This window comes from Elephantulus edwardii, unplaced genomic scaffold (assembly GCF_000299155.1).
Source record: "Elephantulus edwardii isolate Elephantulus edwardi_28Jun2011 unplaced genomic scaffold, EleEdw1.0 scaffold00103, whole genome shotgun sequence".
Taxonomy (NCBI): Eukaryota; Metazoa; Chordata; class Mammalia; order Macroscelidea; family Macroscelididae; genus Elephantulus; species Elephantulus edwardii.
Window position 1 is genome coordinate 2,361,578 of NW_006399853.1, and position 12,878 is coordinate 2,374,455.

The window sequence follows — 12,878 nt, forward strand, 5'->3', positions numbered from 1 at the left end:
ACAAGACGATTCTTAGGACGTGTTCTGTCTCCTGAAGTTCTGTCATTCTTCTTCATATGCCTCCCAGAACTGAGCACATTTCTCCTGCTGACATCCGAACGAGGCAGCCTCCCCACCCATGGGAATCTCTTTATTCTGAAAATTCCATCTGCTTCCATCCTCATGGTGCCTTCTGGCTCTCACTTACTTAGAGGAACAGGATATAACTCCAAAAAATATCAATGATTGACTTTTACAGGAAGAACGTTGGCCACTACACATAGAGCCCCTGCTGGGTGGGCTATGGCCAGGTCTGTGCCCTCAGAGAAAGATGTTCCTGTGTGAAAAGGTAGCAGTCCAAGCAGCTTTTGAATACAGGGAACATTGGCTCTGGTGTCTGCTGGACAGGCCTGTGGTACAGCTGTGTCCAGGCCAAGTTTAAATAACATTGCCATTGAAAACATAAATAAAAAAAAAAAGAAAGAAAACATAAATCACAGAAGAGAGTGTTGTGGGCAAGAAGAATGGGCTTACAAGAAATGCACTTGGCCACAGGTGTCGTGCATTGTCTCCCACCTCTCCTTGACTGTCAGGTTTAGTTAGAAGACAATGCTTTTGTTAAGTGGCATTGAGTTGACCATGACTCATAGTGACCCTGTGAGCAATGGATCTGAACCCTCCCCTATCCTGTGCCATTTCACCATTTCTGACATACTCAAGGTCACTGTTGTAGTCCTTGTCAATCTGTTTCACAGAAGGTCTCCTCCTTTGTTGACGCTCCACCTTTCCAAGCATGAGGCCATTTTTAAAGGCCTGGCCCATCCTAACAACACAACCAAAGTATGTGACAGAGTTTCATTATCCTTGCCTCCAAGAAGCATCCTGGTTGTACCTTCTCCAAGACAAATTTGTTTGTTCCTTTGGCAGTCCGTGGGGTAGTCAGCATTCTTCTCCAACACCACTACTCAAAAGCATTGATAATCTTCTGTCATCCTTACTCGTTATCCAGCTTATGCCTATATAGCAAGTAATTGAAAAGATTATGGTTTGAATTAGTTACGCCTTTGTCTTTAAACTGATGTCATTACTCTTCAATGATGAGGAGAGGTCCTTTTGGAGAGGTCCTTGACAGTAGACTTTCCTAATGCAGTATGTCTTGATTTCCTGGCTGCTAGAGCCAAGGTTGTTTATTGTGAATCCAAGCAAGATAAAATAATTTCTATCTTTCTCCGTCTATTAGGATGGAGGCCTACTGGCCTGATGGTGAGGATTTTTGTTTTTTTTCTTGGTCTAGGTATAGTTTTCATATGATAAAGTGCTCTGGGATTCCCATTCTTCTCAGTGCCATCCATAATGCATTGATGCACACAGTCAAAAACCTGAGTTAATAAGACATAAAATAGTCATCTTTCTGGTATTCTCTGCTTTCAGCCAAGATCTGTCTGACATCAGCAATTCCTCATGCCACAGTTTCTTCTAAATCCAGCCTAAGTTTCTGGAAGTTCTCTTTCCGTGAACTGTTTTAACTATTTTGTAGTAATCTTCAGCAAGATTTTACTTGCATGTGATATTAATGTTATTAATAATTCCTACATTCTGTTGGATCACCTTTTTTGAGTGACCAAAAAGTAAGGGACTGGATGGACAGATGGACACAGGAGTCCCAGAGAAGAGGAGTGGCCTTTGGCCCACCTCAGAAGCTTTGCTCACCTCTCATCCAGACAGTCACCTGACTCAGAAGGCCTAATAATGCTGGAGATTAAAATTTGTGAAGTAGTCCCTTCTTTCTTCAGCACCAGGGCGCTGTCCTTGGTGCTGATCCAGTTCAGGGCCAGGACGGGGCTATTGCACTTTGGGCCCTGCCCACCTACCCCCTCTGCTTAACTCCACATCCCTTCCATCCCTGGGAAGATCCTCCCCGTGGGCAGATTGCCTTGGGACCGTTTGGCCTCTACACATTTCATGTGTGTGGAAAGTCTCCCCCAGTGTCCCCGGTATGTTCTACCTGCCCTTCTCCACTGCCACCCAGCTCGTCCACATGCTCAGAGTACAAATGGGAGCCAAGTCCAAGGAACCATGGTGACCTGTGGAGAGGAGGCTTCAGGCGAAGCCCAGACACCACCTTGTCAGTGAGGACATTTGCCCTGGAGTCTCTGAGCCATCCATATTCTCGCTCCTCTGAACTAGACATCATGGGTGGCATGAGCCTCATCACGTGGTACTAGACTCCTAGACATCTTTGATTTTACTCCTTGACATCTTGAATTCCTCCTTCTGCTTTGTCACTCCTCACTTTGGCTATAAGACCTGTAAGGGCAGAGACCACAGCCTCAGGCCTTTTATGATCGACACAGCACCCTCCCTCACTTGGCTGGTAGATTGGAGCTTAAGGCAGAGGCGCTGGGGAGAAAGGGCTGACTTGGTGCGTTATTAAAGGGGAGCTGTGGTGGCTTCATGGTAAGGAGTTGTGCTGCCAACCCAAAAGGCATGCAGTTTGAATCCACCAGCTGCTATGTGTGAGAAAGATGGCCGGTCTCCTCCCGCGAGATTTACTGCCTCTGTGAACCTGCTGGAGGGTCAGTGATGAGTCGACTCTGCCTCAATGGTATATAATAACAACTCCCTGTAAACTCCCTTGGAGTTCTGTGTCCCTGAAGTGACTCCACATCAGTGTCAGGCTTACCTCTTGGTCAACATGAAGGAACCAGTTGGATGGCTGTCTGTAGCCATAAGGGGAATGGACAAGGCCTATTCACCCCAAGAGGGGCAAATCCTGGTCACTCTCTCTCTGGTGCAGTCCTGGGCCCTAGAGCGCCCGCTGCTCCCAGGTGGATGGGACACTTGTACCTACTGCTCCTGGATTTTAGCTGCCAGGATGGGGATGGGGCCCTGGTAGATTCCAGGTCTAGTTGCTCCCGTATCAGAGTCCCCAGTAACAGGAAGCCCTTTGCTGTTCCCTCCCTCCCTATCTGGTCAGGCTTGGGTAGTTTCTAAACATTCACGGCCTAAAATTGTCAATATACACCCACACATGTGTGCAGAAGTGTAAATCACTAGGCAGTCAATGCTGCATTAATACAGGGAGCCCAGCAGCTCAGAACAGGCTCCACCTGCTTGAGCCTTTTCCTGTTTCAGCCTCTCTCTCCATGCTTCCTTCATGTGCAGAGCCCATCCATCTACATCATGACCCTCAAGTTCTGCCTTCCTTCACTTCACAGGCGATTCACTCCCTCCACCAGCCCTGCATGTTTGTAGGAGATGGTTTTGAAACTGCCTTATGGAAACCTCTACAGTGGAGTCAAAAATTGTCTGCATGGTATGACCACGCTGTGCAGAGTTAGAGTGTAACGCCTGGTTTGCGCTGTCTAGCCTCCTGTCTTGGGAGCTAGATGTATGAGTGTGCGCCAGTTCTCATCAATAAAATGGGGACAATGATAATATTTGGCTTTTTTTTTTAATCCCGAGCTCCTCTCCTACTTGGATTTGAAATTATATTTATCAGAGTTTTCTGCTTTTGATTTAAAATTCCCAATTTTTTTATAGCCTTTTAGAAAATTTCATTGTATAAATTTGAACTTTGTTATTTTAGAGAGCTCTGGTGGCCTAGTGGTAAGAAGCTGCACTGCAATCCCAAAGGCATGTGCTTCGAATTCACCAACTGCTCAGATGGAGAAAGATGGGCAGTCTCCTCCCATGAGATTTACTACCTGTGGAAACCTCCTACAGGGTCAGCTGTGGGTCACTTCCAACTCGACAGCACACCACCACAACAGGGCTGTAGTGTGGGTGTTGATGGCCCAGTGGTAGAATTCCCACCTTCCATGTGGGAGAGCTGGGTTTGCGTCCCAGCTAAATGCACCTCCAGTGCACCCCCCTGCCTGTCAGTGGAGGCTGACATGTTGTTATGATGCCTGTAAAAGGAATAAAGTTAACATCATGAGGAAGGGCAAGTCTGACTTCTGTCAACTCCATCAAGGGGAACTGTCCCATCAATAATATCCAGTATATACAAGTCATCTTGGTAAGAAATAGCCACCCGCCCCCATCCTTCTGTACATACTTCTTCTCATCACAGGATCCAATATTCATTGCAAAAGTTGTGGGTTTTATTAAGGAAATAAGTTGGAGAGGTGGCAAAGGAAGGCAAAGGATATCACAGAGTGAAAGGTCTAGGTTCAGTCCAGCAACACAAATAAACCTCTAGTTTCTTCAGTTGTCCAGCAAGCCTTGTCTCATAGCAGACCCAAGTCAGCTCCTCTTGCTCCGTCTCTAGGATTCTGTCAGGCTGTAACTCACTCCAGTCTCTCCAGTGTAGCCAGCTCTCTCTCTTATGTTGGCCCCACAGCTATTGATGATGTAGAAGACTCCAATTGAATGCTGAACCGTCTGTCTGCAATTGAGGCAGCTGGAGATCACATCTCCAAAGGGGGCAAAGGCAGTGACTAGAAAAACCATTTTTAAAAAGACCACAATGCTGAACAAGTTTCAACAGAGCTTCCAGACTGAGATGGATTAGGAAGGAAAGCTTGGAGCTTGGCTTTCAAAACTTAGCTAGTGAAGGCCCCCGGATAACAGTGGTGTGATCCACAGCTGATTATGGTGTGTCACAAGCCTGGGTAGCGTTTTGTTTTGTGGTGCTTGAGGATACAGTGAGTTGAGCTGATTCAGCAGCGGCTGACAAGAATGACAGCAGGGTTGAGAACTAGTGGGAAGGACTCTGTGTTGGTGCCCGGCATGTGGTGAGCTCTAGGTCAGTGCTGCTGTTCCAGCCTCATATTCTTGGCCCTTCCAGGCCCTTCCTGTGAGCTGGGGGTAGCTGTGACCTGACTGGGAGCCTCTCAGAGGCCACCTCAGTTCCCCTGCCCCCAGGAGGCCCTCCTTCCACCTCTCCCATGCAGTCTGAGTTGCCATTACCCTCTGTGCTCTGTTCTGAGAGCAGCGTGGCTCACCTGGGCGTGGGGCCGTCTAATTGCCAGTGAAAGGGGCTGTTGTGAAGAGCCTCATAGTGTGTTAGTGCTAAAAATGATGTACTGAAAAGGGCAATTGTTTCCAATAAGGCTTCTCGGAACCTTGGCATTTCAGCAACTTAGAGGGAGGCAGGGCTGGGTGGTCTCAGGGCTGAGAGGAGGCTGTGCTCAGAGAAAAGCTACAGACACCAGAACCAGCCAAGGAATTGCAAACTGGAGAATGCCTTTAAGAAGCCAGTGACAGAGAGTTTTCAGGACCTGGCCACCGAGCCCAGGCTACAAACTATTTGATGATTGACATTGAATCACAAGCCTGGGGTGTGGGTGAATGGGGAGGGAGACTTAACAAGGGAGAGAAGCCAGGGTCACTCTCATTCACGAGTGACAATTCGGTTGAGAGAGAGAGTTAGCATGAGGCTTGGCATTGTCCATTTGTATGGTTTAGCAGACACAAGGCTGATGTTGGCCGTGGTCAGCAGCAGAGTAGGGCTGGACGGGCACTGAGGACAGGGATTGGCACTGTTGCCACACACTTTTTAAATTGATGACCGTGCTTAGAAACACATTTGCTGTCATTTGCGGCAACAGGTTAAAGGCTGGCTTCTGAGGAAGTGGGAGTTGGGAGGCCCAAGAGCAGCCCAAGCTAACCTGGGTCTTGGTAAGCACTTGTGTGACTGTGAGGACATGAGAAGGACCTGTGACTGCAGGAAGAAGGGAGGTGAGGTACCACCGTCATGAAATGAGTATGTAGGTAAATGGAGGAATCACTGGTGGCAGCATCCACAGGGAGTCACACGGCCAACAGAAAGATGGTGCCTCTCTGATGGTTCCAATCTACCAGTGGTTCCTTCGGACAAAGAGGCAAGAAGCTGCACTGCAATCCCAGAGGTATATGGTTCAAATCCACCAGATGCTCTGCTGGAGAAGGAGGGACAGTCACCTCCTGCACCAGTCAGATCTGATTTGATGATACACACACAAAAAAATAATTAAATTAAGTTTAAAAAAGATAAGCAGTCTCCTCCTATGCAATTTATAGCCTTTGAAAATCTGTAAAGGGTGAGCTATGATTGAGTTCTGATTCAACATCTATGAATTGAGTTGAGTAGTAAAGTGGATGGTTCATCACCGAAGGGTATTCGTAGAGGTCCCACCCAGGATAGGGCAAGGTTCAAAGCATTGTTTATAGAATCATTATGAGTCATAGTCAACTCAATGACAACGACAACAAGAATCCTACAAGGATTGAGGATGAGTAATGTTAGAGATCACAAACTCATCAGCCTTGGGGTCCTTTGATAGCTAATCCCCAGCCAGCCCATTCTCTGCAAACCCAGGCCTCGAAGTTCCCCAAAATGCCTCATGGTCTGCCCTGATTCCTTTCCACATACTACCTTGCTTGAATATCTCCTTTCTTCCTTTTCCTTCACCTGACCTTTTCAGGCGAGTTGCCCATGCTTTGGGCCTACCACCATCCCCTGACTCTGAGCACACAACATGCTGTGTTATAATCATGTATTACATGTGTGTGGTCGCCTCCCATTCCTGGAGAGAAACTCTATGACTTCCTCACATTTTGATCCTCTGTGTTTCACCTGGCAAATGCTAAAGAGAAAACAGTCCCGTGCATGATCCAGTGAATCTGAGAAATGATGAGTCCTGGGGGTGATTGATGAGACCCACATTAGTGGAGTTGGGCCCCACATTAGGAACCCAACCGTAAGGACTGGGGGAGCTACAGGCATCCAGCCACTCATACTATGCAGAGAAAAGCATACGAAACTACAAATAACCTCATCTTATTACAGTTTGCTTTATGGTGCTTTAGAGATACTTATTTTATAGAATGCAAGGTTTGTGGCAACCCTGCATATCACTTGACACCATTTTTCCAACATCATGGGCTCACTTTGTGTCTCTTTGCCATGTGTTAGACATTCTCACTATATTTCAAATTAGCTACTGCACCTTTCAAAGATGACAGTATAATGTGAATATAAGTTTCATGTGCACTGAGACACATACACACCACAAACAAATTTTGTGTGACTTGCATTATTTAAATGCTTGCTTCATTGCAGTGGTTTACTTAGATCCACAGTCAACACCCTTAGTACCAGCAGTCAGGAGATCAGGAGGCGTATTGTACTGGGAAAGTCTCTGGTTAGGGTTAGGGACCTCTCCAAATTACTGAGGAACAACAATGTCAGTTTGAGGACTAAGGTGTGTCTGATTCAGTCACTTACTGTACATCTGAGAGCTGGAGGGTGAATAAGGATGACAGAATAAAAATTGATGCCTTTGAGCTGTGGTATTGGAGGAGAGTATTGGATATCCCATGGACTGCCAAAACAACAGATATGTCTTGGAGAAAGTACTGCCTGAGTGTTCCTCTGAGGCAAAGATAACAACGCTTCATCTCACATACTTGGGGCATGTAGCTAGAAGAGGCTATTCCTTGGTGAGAGACTTCATGCTTGGAAAAGTGGGGGTTGGCCAAAGAGAGGAAGATGCTCAAACAAACGGATTGACAGTGACTACTGCAGTGGGTTCAAGTATGTCAGAAATGATGAGGATGGAACAGGGAACGATAAGGTTCAGATCTGTGGTTCGTTGAGTTGCTATGAATTGTACAAGGGGACCGTAACAATGTCAACATAACCAAGTCTCAAGTATATCCAAGATGCACAGCTCAACAGATTATCACAAATGGGATAAAATTGTACAGTCGGCTCCCAGATCAAAACCCAGAAAATGACCAGGCCATGTCCCCAGTTCCTGAACTCTGCCACCGTACGTCAGTTAGCTCACCTGTTCTTGGACTCTGCATCAGTTGAACCAGACTGTAGGGGTTCTCTTGCATCCAGATGCTTTAGGTCCATATTGCATTTGTGGGGTTTATTTATGTTGCTGTATCTGGTTCTCATTTGTTTATTCTCACTGTGTGATATCCCCACAGGTGAACAGACCTGTTTTATTTATCTGGTCAGCTGTCGACAGGCATTTTGATGGTTTAGTTTGGGGTGATTATATGTAGGGTTAGTGTACCTTCGAGGGCATGTCTCTGGTGGACTGATGTGCACATCTCTGTTGTGCGAATACCTGGAATTGCATCAGTGGGTCATGAAGCATGCTGTGTTCACCTGTTTATGTGGAAGTATTGGAGCGTTTTGGAGAGTGTGGTGATGGAAGCCAGCTGTTGGGATACGGAAGCATGGATGACATCAGGAGTTGAGGCAGGGGGCTGGAGAAACCATCGAGGGATTTCCAGCTGAAGGGCTGAGAAATCCAGTTGTAGAAACTGGATCAAGGGGCGTCTTCTGCCTGTGTGTGGGGTAGAAATGTAGAAAATCCTGCGGGGTGCAGATGGGAAAAGGTTACATTAGGGAGAAATTGAATTGCAGATAGTGACTTGGTCATCAGGGGCCCTCTCAGCTCTGCCTTATTCTGGGGAGGAGGGTTTACCATTCTCTGTGAACCCTCTAGCTTGTCTGGCTTTACGGAGCCCCTCTCTGGGGAGAAACCATTGCCACAGGTTGGCACTGAGGGTGGCTAGTTGGCACTGAGGGTGGCTGGTTGGCAGGCTGTACAGAGCCTGTCCTGGGTGAAGAGAGAGCCGAGGGCTGGGGCAGAAGAGGCTTGTGTGGTCTCTGTACCTGAATGCGTGTGTCTGTAAAACATCAGAGAAATGAGGACCTTGGCTACTGGGGAACCTGGGAGTCCTCTACAAAGCCCTCCTATCCCTAGATGCGCACATGACCCACTTACTCCAGCACCTCATTCCAGCCCCTAGCTGCCTACGGTGACCAGCCAGGGTGGACCCCTGTAGTCCTCGAGCGTGTGCCTGAGAAAGACCATCCACCCACTTCTTCTAGAATCCATGCCAAATGAATAATGCCACCCCTCTGCCCCTGTCTCTTCAGAATGGCAGCAAAGACAACTCTCTAGACATGCTGGGCACGGACATCTGGGCAGCCAACACCTTCGACTCGTTCAGGTGAGTCCCCGGGCTTTTCCTCGCTGTGGTACAGCTCTGGCCGGGACCCTAGCTTAACTGTCCAATGCCCCAGTGAAGGGCCACGTGGAGTCTTTGAGGCTGAGCATTCGGGAGGAGGAAGAAGGTAAAGCATGGAGGATGAAGCAGGGAGACAGCTGGAGGAGGAGGGGAGGCAGGGAGGTCCAGGAAAGATGGGGGCACATCAGACGGGGCACAGTAAGCTAAGAGAAGGGATGGGAAGGCAAGGAGAAGGGAGGCTTGGGGGACAAGACAGACATATACAGACCAGCTAAAGCTGAGGGGAAGAGATAGCAAGGGCCCCGGGGAGATGGACATGTGAAGGGAGTGGCTAACCTCAGGACCATCCCGTGTCCCCAGTCCAGGGCAGTGACTGGCTGCAGGGCACCCCTGTTCCCCACCTGCAGGTTAAAATGAGGTTATCTACGGAGGGGGCTGGGGCAAAGATAGATGGTGGGGTCATTCAGACTCTAGAAGGTTCCTAATGGGCTAGGCTAGAGGAGCAGATGCTGATTGAAATTCCTTGGGGCAAGGAGACCATTGGCAAGTAGGCATGCTGCCCAGCTTCTGTTGTCCAAGCTTGCACTGCAGACAGCAAGGTTGAGAAAGGGCGAGGGTGTTTCAGGAGCCTGCTCGTGCCTGTGAGCACCAGGCGGAGGCCTCAGGCTCTGTTCTGAGGGAGGGGCCCCACTTGCCCCCTGACCTTGTAGGTGCCCTGTCTCCCTCCTACCTGCCTCTGTCCAGGGTTGCTTCCTGGCCCAAGTTCAGTGTTCGGCATGGGATGCTGTCCCATCAGTAACAGGAGCCTCCTGGCCTTGTGTTTCTTACCCTTCTTCACCCTCTAGTGGTGCCACCTGGGACCTGCAGCCGGAAAAGCTGGACTTTACGCAGTTCCACAGGAAGGTCCGATACACACCCAAGCAGCCCCTGCCACACATCAACCGAGAAGGGTAAGGGGTCTAAGGGGTCAGGGGCTCTTAGAGAGGGGAGGGGTGGGTGGATTATGGGCATAGCTGCCCTGCCTGCACCGTCACGTGAGCCGGGGCCTTTCTAATGCTCCTCCAGCACACACTGACCACTGCCCTCCTGACGTTCCACAGTGCCTTGCGGCTGTCACTCATCTGGTGCAGCCACCCTCAGACATGCGCCAGCATCACCCTGATTGCTGACCTGGCCACAGCGACTGACCCGGTGGGTCTGCAGCAAGGCCTGGGGGTCTGCATTTCTAACAAGCGCCCCTGCTGCTTTGGGACCTCCTCCCCTTGGACTGTCATTGCTTGATTTCCCACAGCTTGTCCCCCTCCCCTAATTATTTCCATTGCTGGCATTGCCGTTCCCTTGTAAAGATGGCTTGTGACAGTGCCTGGCTGGCTTGACCTCAGGACAAGGATGTGACCCCAGCTGGACACAGAGATATGGAACAATAACATCTACAATCTTTAAAATACTTTTTCTTGAAATGAAACTGACATACCATAAAATTAGCCACTTTAAGAACCAATACAGGCATTGGATACATTCATAACAGTAAGTAGCCATTGCCTAGATCTATTTCCGAAACATTTTCATTACCCCAACAATGGACACCACCCATCCACCCCCCCCACCCCCGCCGCCTCAGTAATCATTAAGAATGGAGCGCTAGTGGGTAAGGCATTTCACTGCCAGTGTAAGGACAGTGAGTTCAAATCCATCAGCTGCTTCATAGTCTCCTTTTCTACAAGTTACAGCCTCTGAAAACCTGCTGGAGGGTCAGCTGTGAGTTGGTTCTGACTCAGTGGCACATAGCAACAGCAGCAGTGAGGATTTGGCCCAACTCAACAGCAATGAAATAAATAACCATAAGGTCAATGGTTTGAATCCACCAGACACCCCGTGGGGAAATGGAGCCCTAATCAGCTTCCACAAAGACGGTAGCTTTGGAAACCCTGCAGGGCGGTTCTGTGCTCTCCAGTGGGGTTGTTGTGGGTTGGAATTGAGTTGATGGCAGTAGATGAACAGCAATTGTTTATCTTGTTCCTCAGCCCCACCCCTCACTTCAATCCCTGGAGACCACCAATCTGCTTTCTCTCCCTAAGGACTGTGTACATTTTATATAAGTGGAATCACGTTTTATAGGGCCTTCCACAGCTGTTTCACTTAGTGTGATGTTTTTGAGGCTGCTGCTATCAAGGGTCCCTTTAAAGTGCTCACTGCGAGCATGTTGGCTTAGAAACTAAAGTGCGCCTGACCCAAGCCATGGTCCTTTCAGTTACTTTCTTTGCATCTGAAAACTGGATAATGAATAAGGAAGACTGAAGAGCAATTGATACCTATAAACTGTGGTGTTGGTGAAGAGTACTGGATAGCTCGTGGACTGTCAAAAGAACAAACAGATCAGTCTTGCAGGAAGTGTGATGAGAGATGACGATGACCCTTAGAGGCAAAGATGGACAAACTGGGTCTCATGTATTTGGGGCAGGTTGTCAGGAAGCATCGGTCCTTGACGTCATGAAAAGACATCATGCTGGGAAAAGTGAGGGTCTGAGAGGAAGAGAGGAAGATCCCCAACAAAATGATAAAGTGACTGTAACAATGAACTTGAGCATGGTGGACATCATGACAGTGGTGTCAGATAGGGCAAGGTCAATAGCTATTGTTCATAGAGTCCCTGTGAGTCGTAGTTGACGTGATGACACCTAACAATGTTTTCAAAGTTGATTCATGTTATGGAATCAGTAATCATTCCTGTTTATGGCTGAGTAATATTCCACTATCTGTGTGAATACCACATTCTGTCTTTCATTGATGGCCTGTTGTGAATAGGTTGCTGTGAACACTGGCGTACGTGGTCAGTTCTCTGTGAGCGGAGTTGCTGGGCCGTGTGGTAATTCAGTGTTTAATTTACTGAGGGGCCTCCCAGCTCTTCTCACTATTTTACATTCCCAGCAGCAGTGCATGGCAGTGCCTGTTTTCCCACATCCTCAACAGCACATGTTATTTCCTATTTGTTTTGTTTTGCTTGTTTTTCATAACACAGATGACTGTGCTTTTTCTTCCCCTGCCTGCTGTTCTCTGGGTAACCTTAGGACGTAACTGCAGCTGATCCCATTGGACACTTTACTTGGCAGGTTCTGTGCTGGACCTTCACGGCCCCTCACTGTCCTCTTCCACACCCCACCCACTCACACACGCCCCTCGAGGCCGTGCCTGTTCTCCGCAGTGTAACAGGCATCAACCCAGTAGAGAAATGCTCTGCCCCTTCTCAGAGATGAGAGAAATGAGGCACAGAGGTTGATTAAAGAGGAAGCCATGATTTGAGATCAGGCCACTGACACCAGCTCATCACAGAGGGTGTTCTATATCAAGGGGGTCAGACCCCCTTGAATTGTCTGTAGTCCTGTGCACAGCGCGTGATGGGCGAGACTGTCACTGCATCCCTCCCCCACGTGCCCCAGCCTCACCAGCCCTTTCTCTTCACTGTCCTGCTCATAGTGGTCTCTCTGAGGACTGTTGAGGGGTGTTTTCCTCTGGGTGGAGGGGAAGGGTGGCTCCTGGAAGGCACTGAACATGGAAAGCATCCCATTAAGAAGAGATAAAGTGAAGAGGAGACAGCTGGAGGCCCCTTGGCCCTGGTCCCCCTGCCCACCTTGCTGGCTGCCTGCTCACCCCACTCTTTCACCAGCATCTGCCCCCTCAGCTCCTGTGCAGGGCTGTGCCCCCAGCTCATTTGTGTGTAGGAAGGTGGTCTATGGTCAGCCAGTGACAGTCAGAAATGAGGTTCAGCAGAGGCGAGGCTTCCCATGTGCCTTGCTGCAGGAGCAGGTAGGCGCTGAGAGGTTGCCATGGCAACAGGACAAGCATTTCCCATTTCTAAAGCCCATCATAGCAGGTCTGCTGGATCCCCACATGGAGCTTGGTGCCTCGAGGAAAACACA

General features: G+C 48.7%; 1 protein-coding gene across 2 annotated transcripts in view; it reads left to right on the top strand.

The window, feature by feature from the left end:
• The window catches only part of CTIF (CBP80/20-dependent translation initiation factor), a 237,147-nt gene that overhangs the window by 11,968 nt on the left and 212,301 nt on the right, over positions 1–12,878 (top strand). For both annotated transcript variants that reach the window (XM_006891699.1, XM_006891700.1), the window contains exons 3-4: positions 8,870–8,943; positions 9,807–9,911. In XM_006891699.1, coding sequence (XP_006891761.1) covers positions 8,870–8,943; positions 9,807–9,911 — 179 coding nt within the window. The remainder of the gene's footprint in view (positions 1–8,869; positions 8,944–9,806; positions 9,912–12,878) is intronic.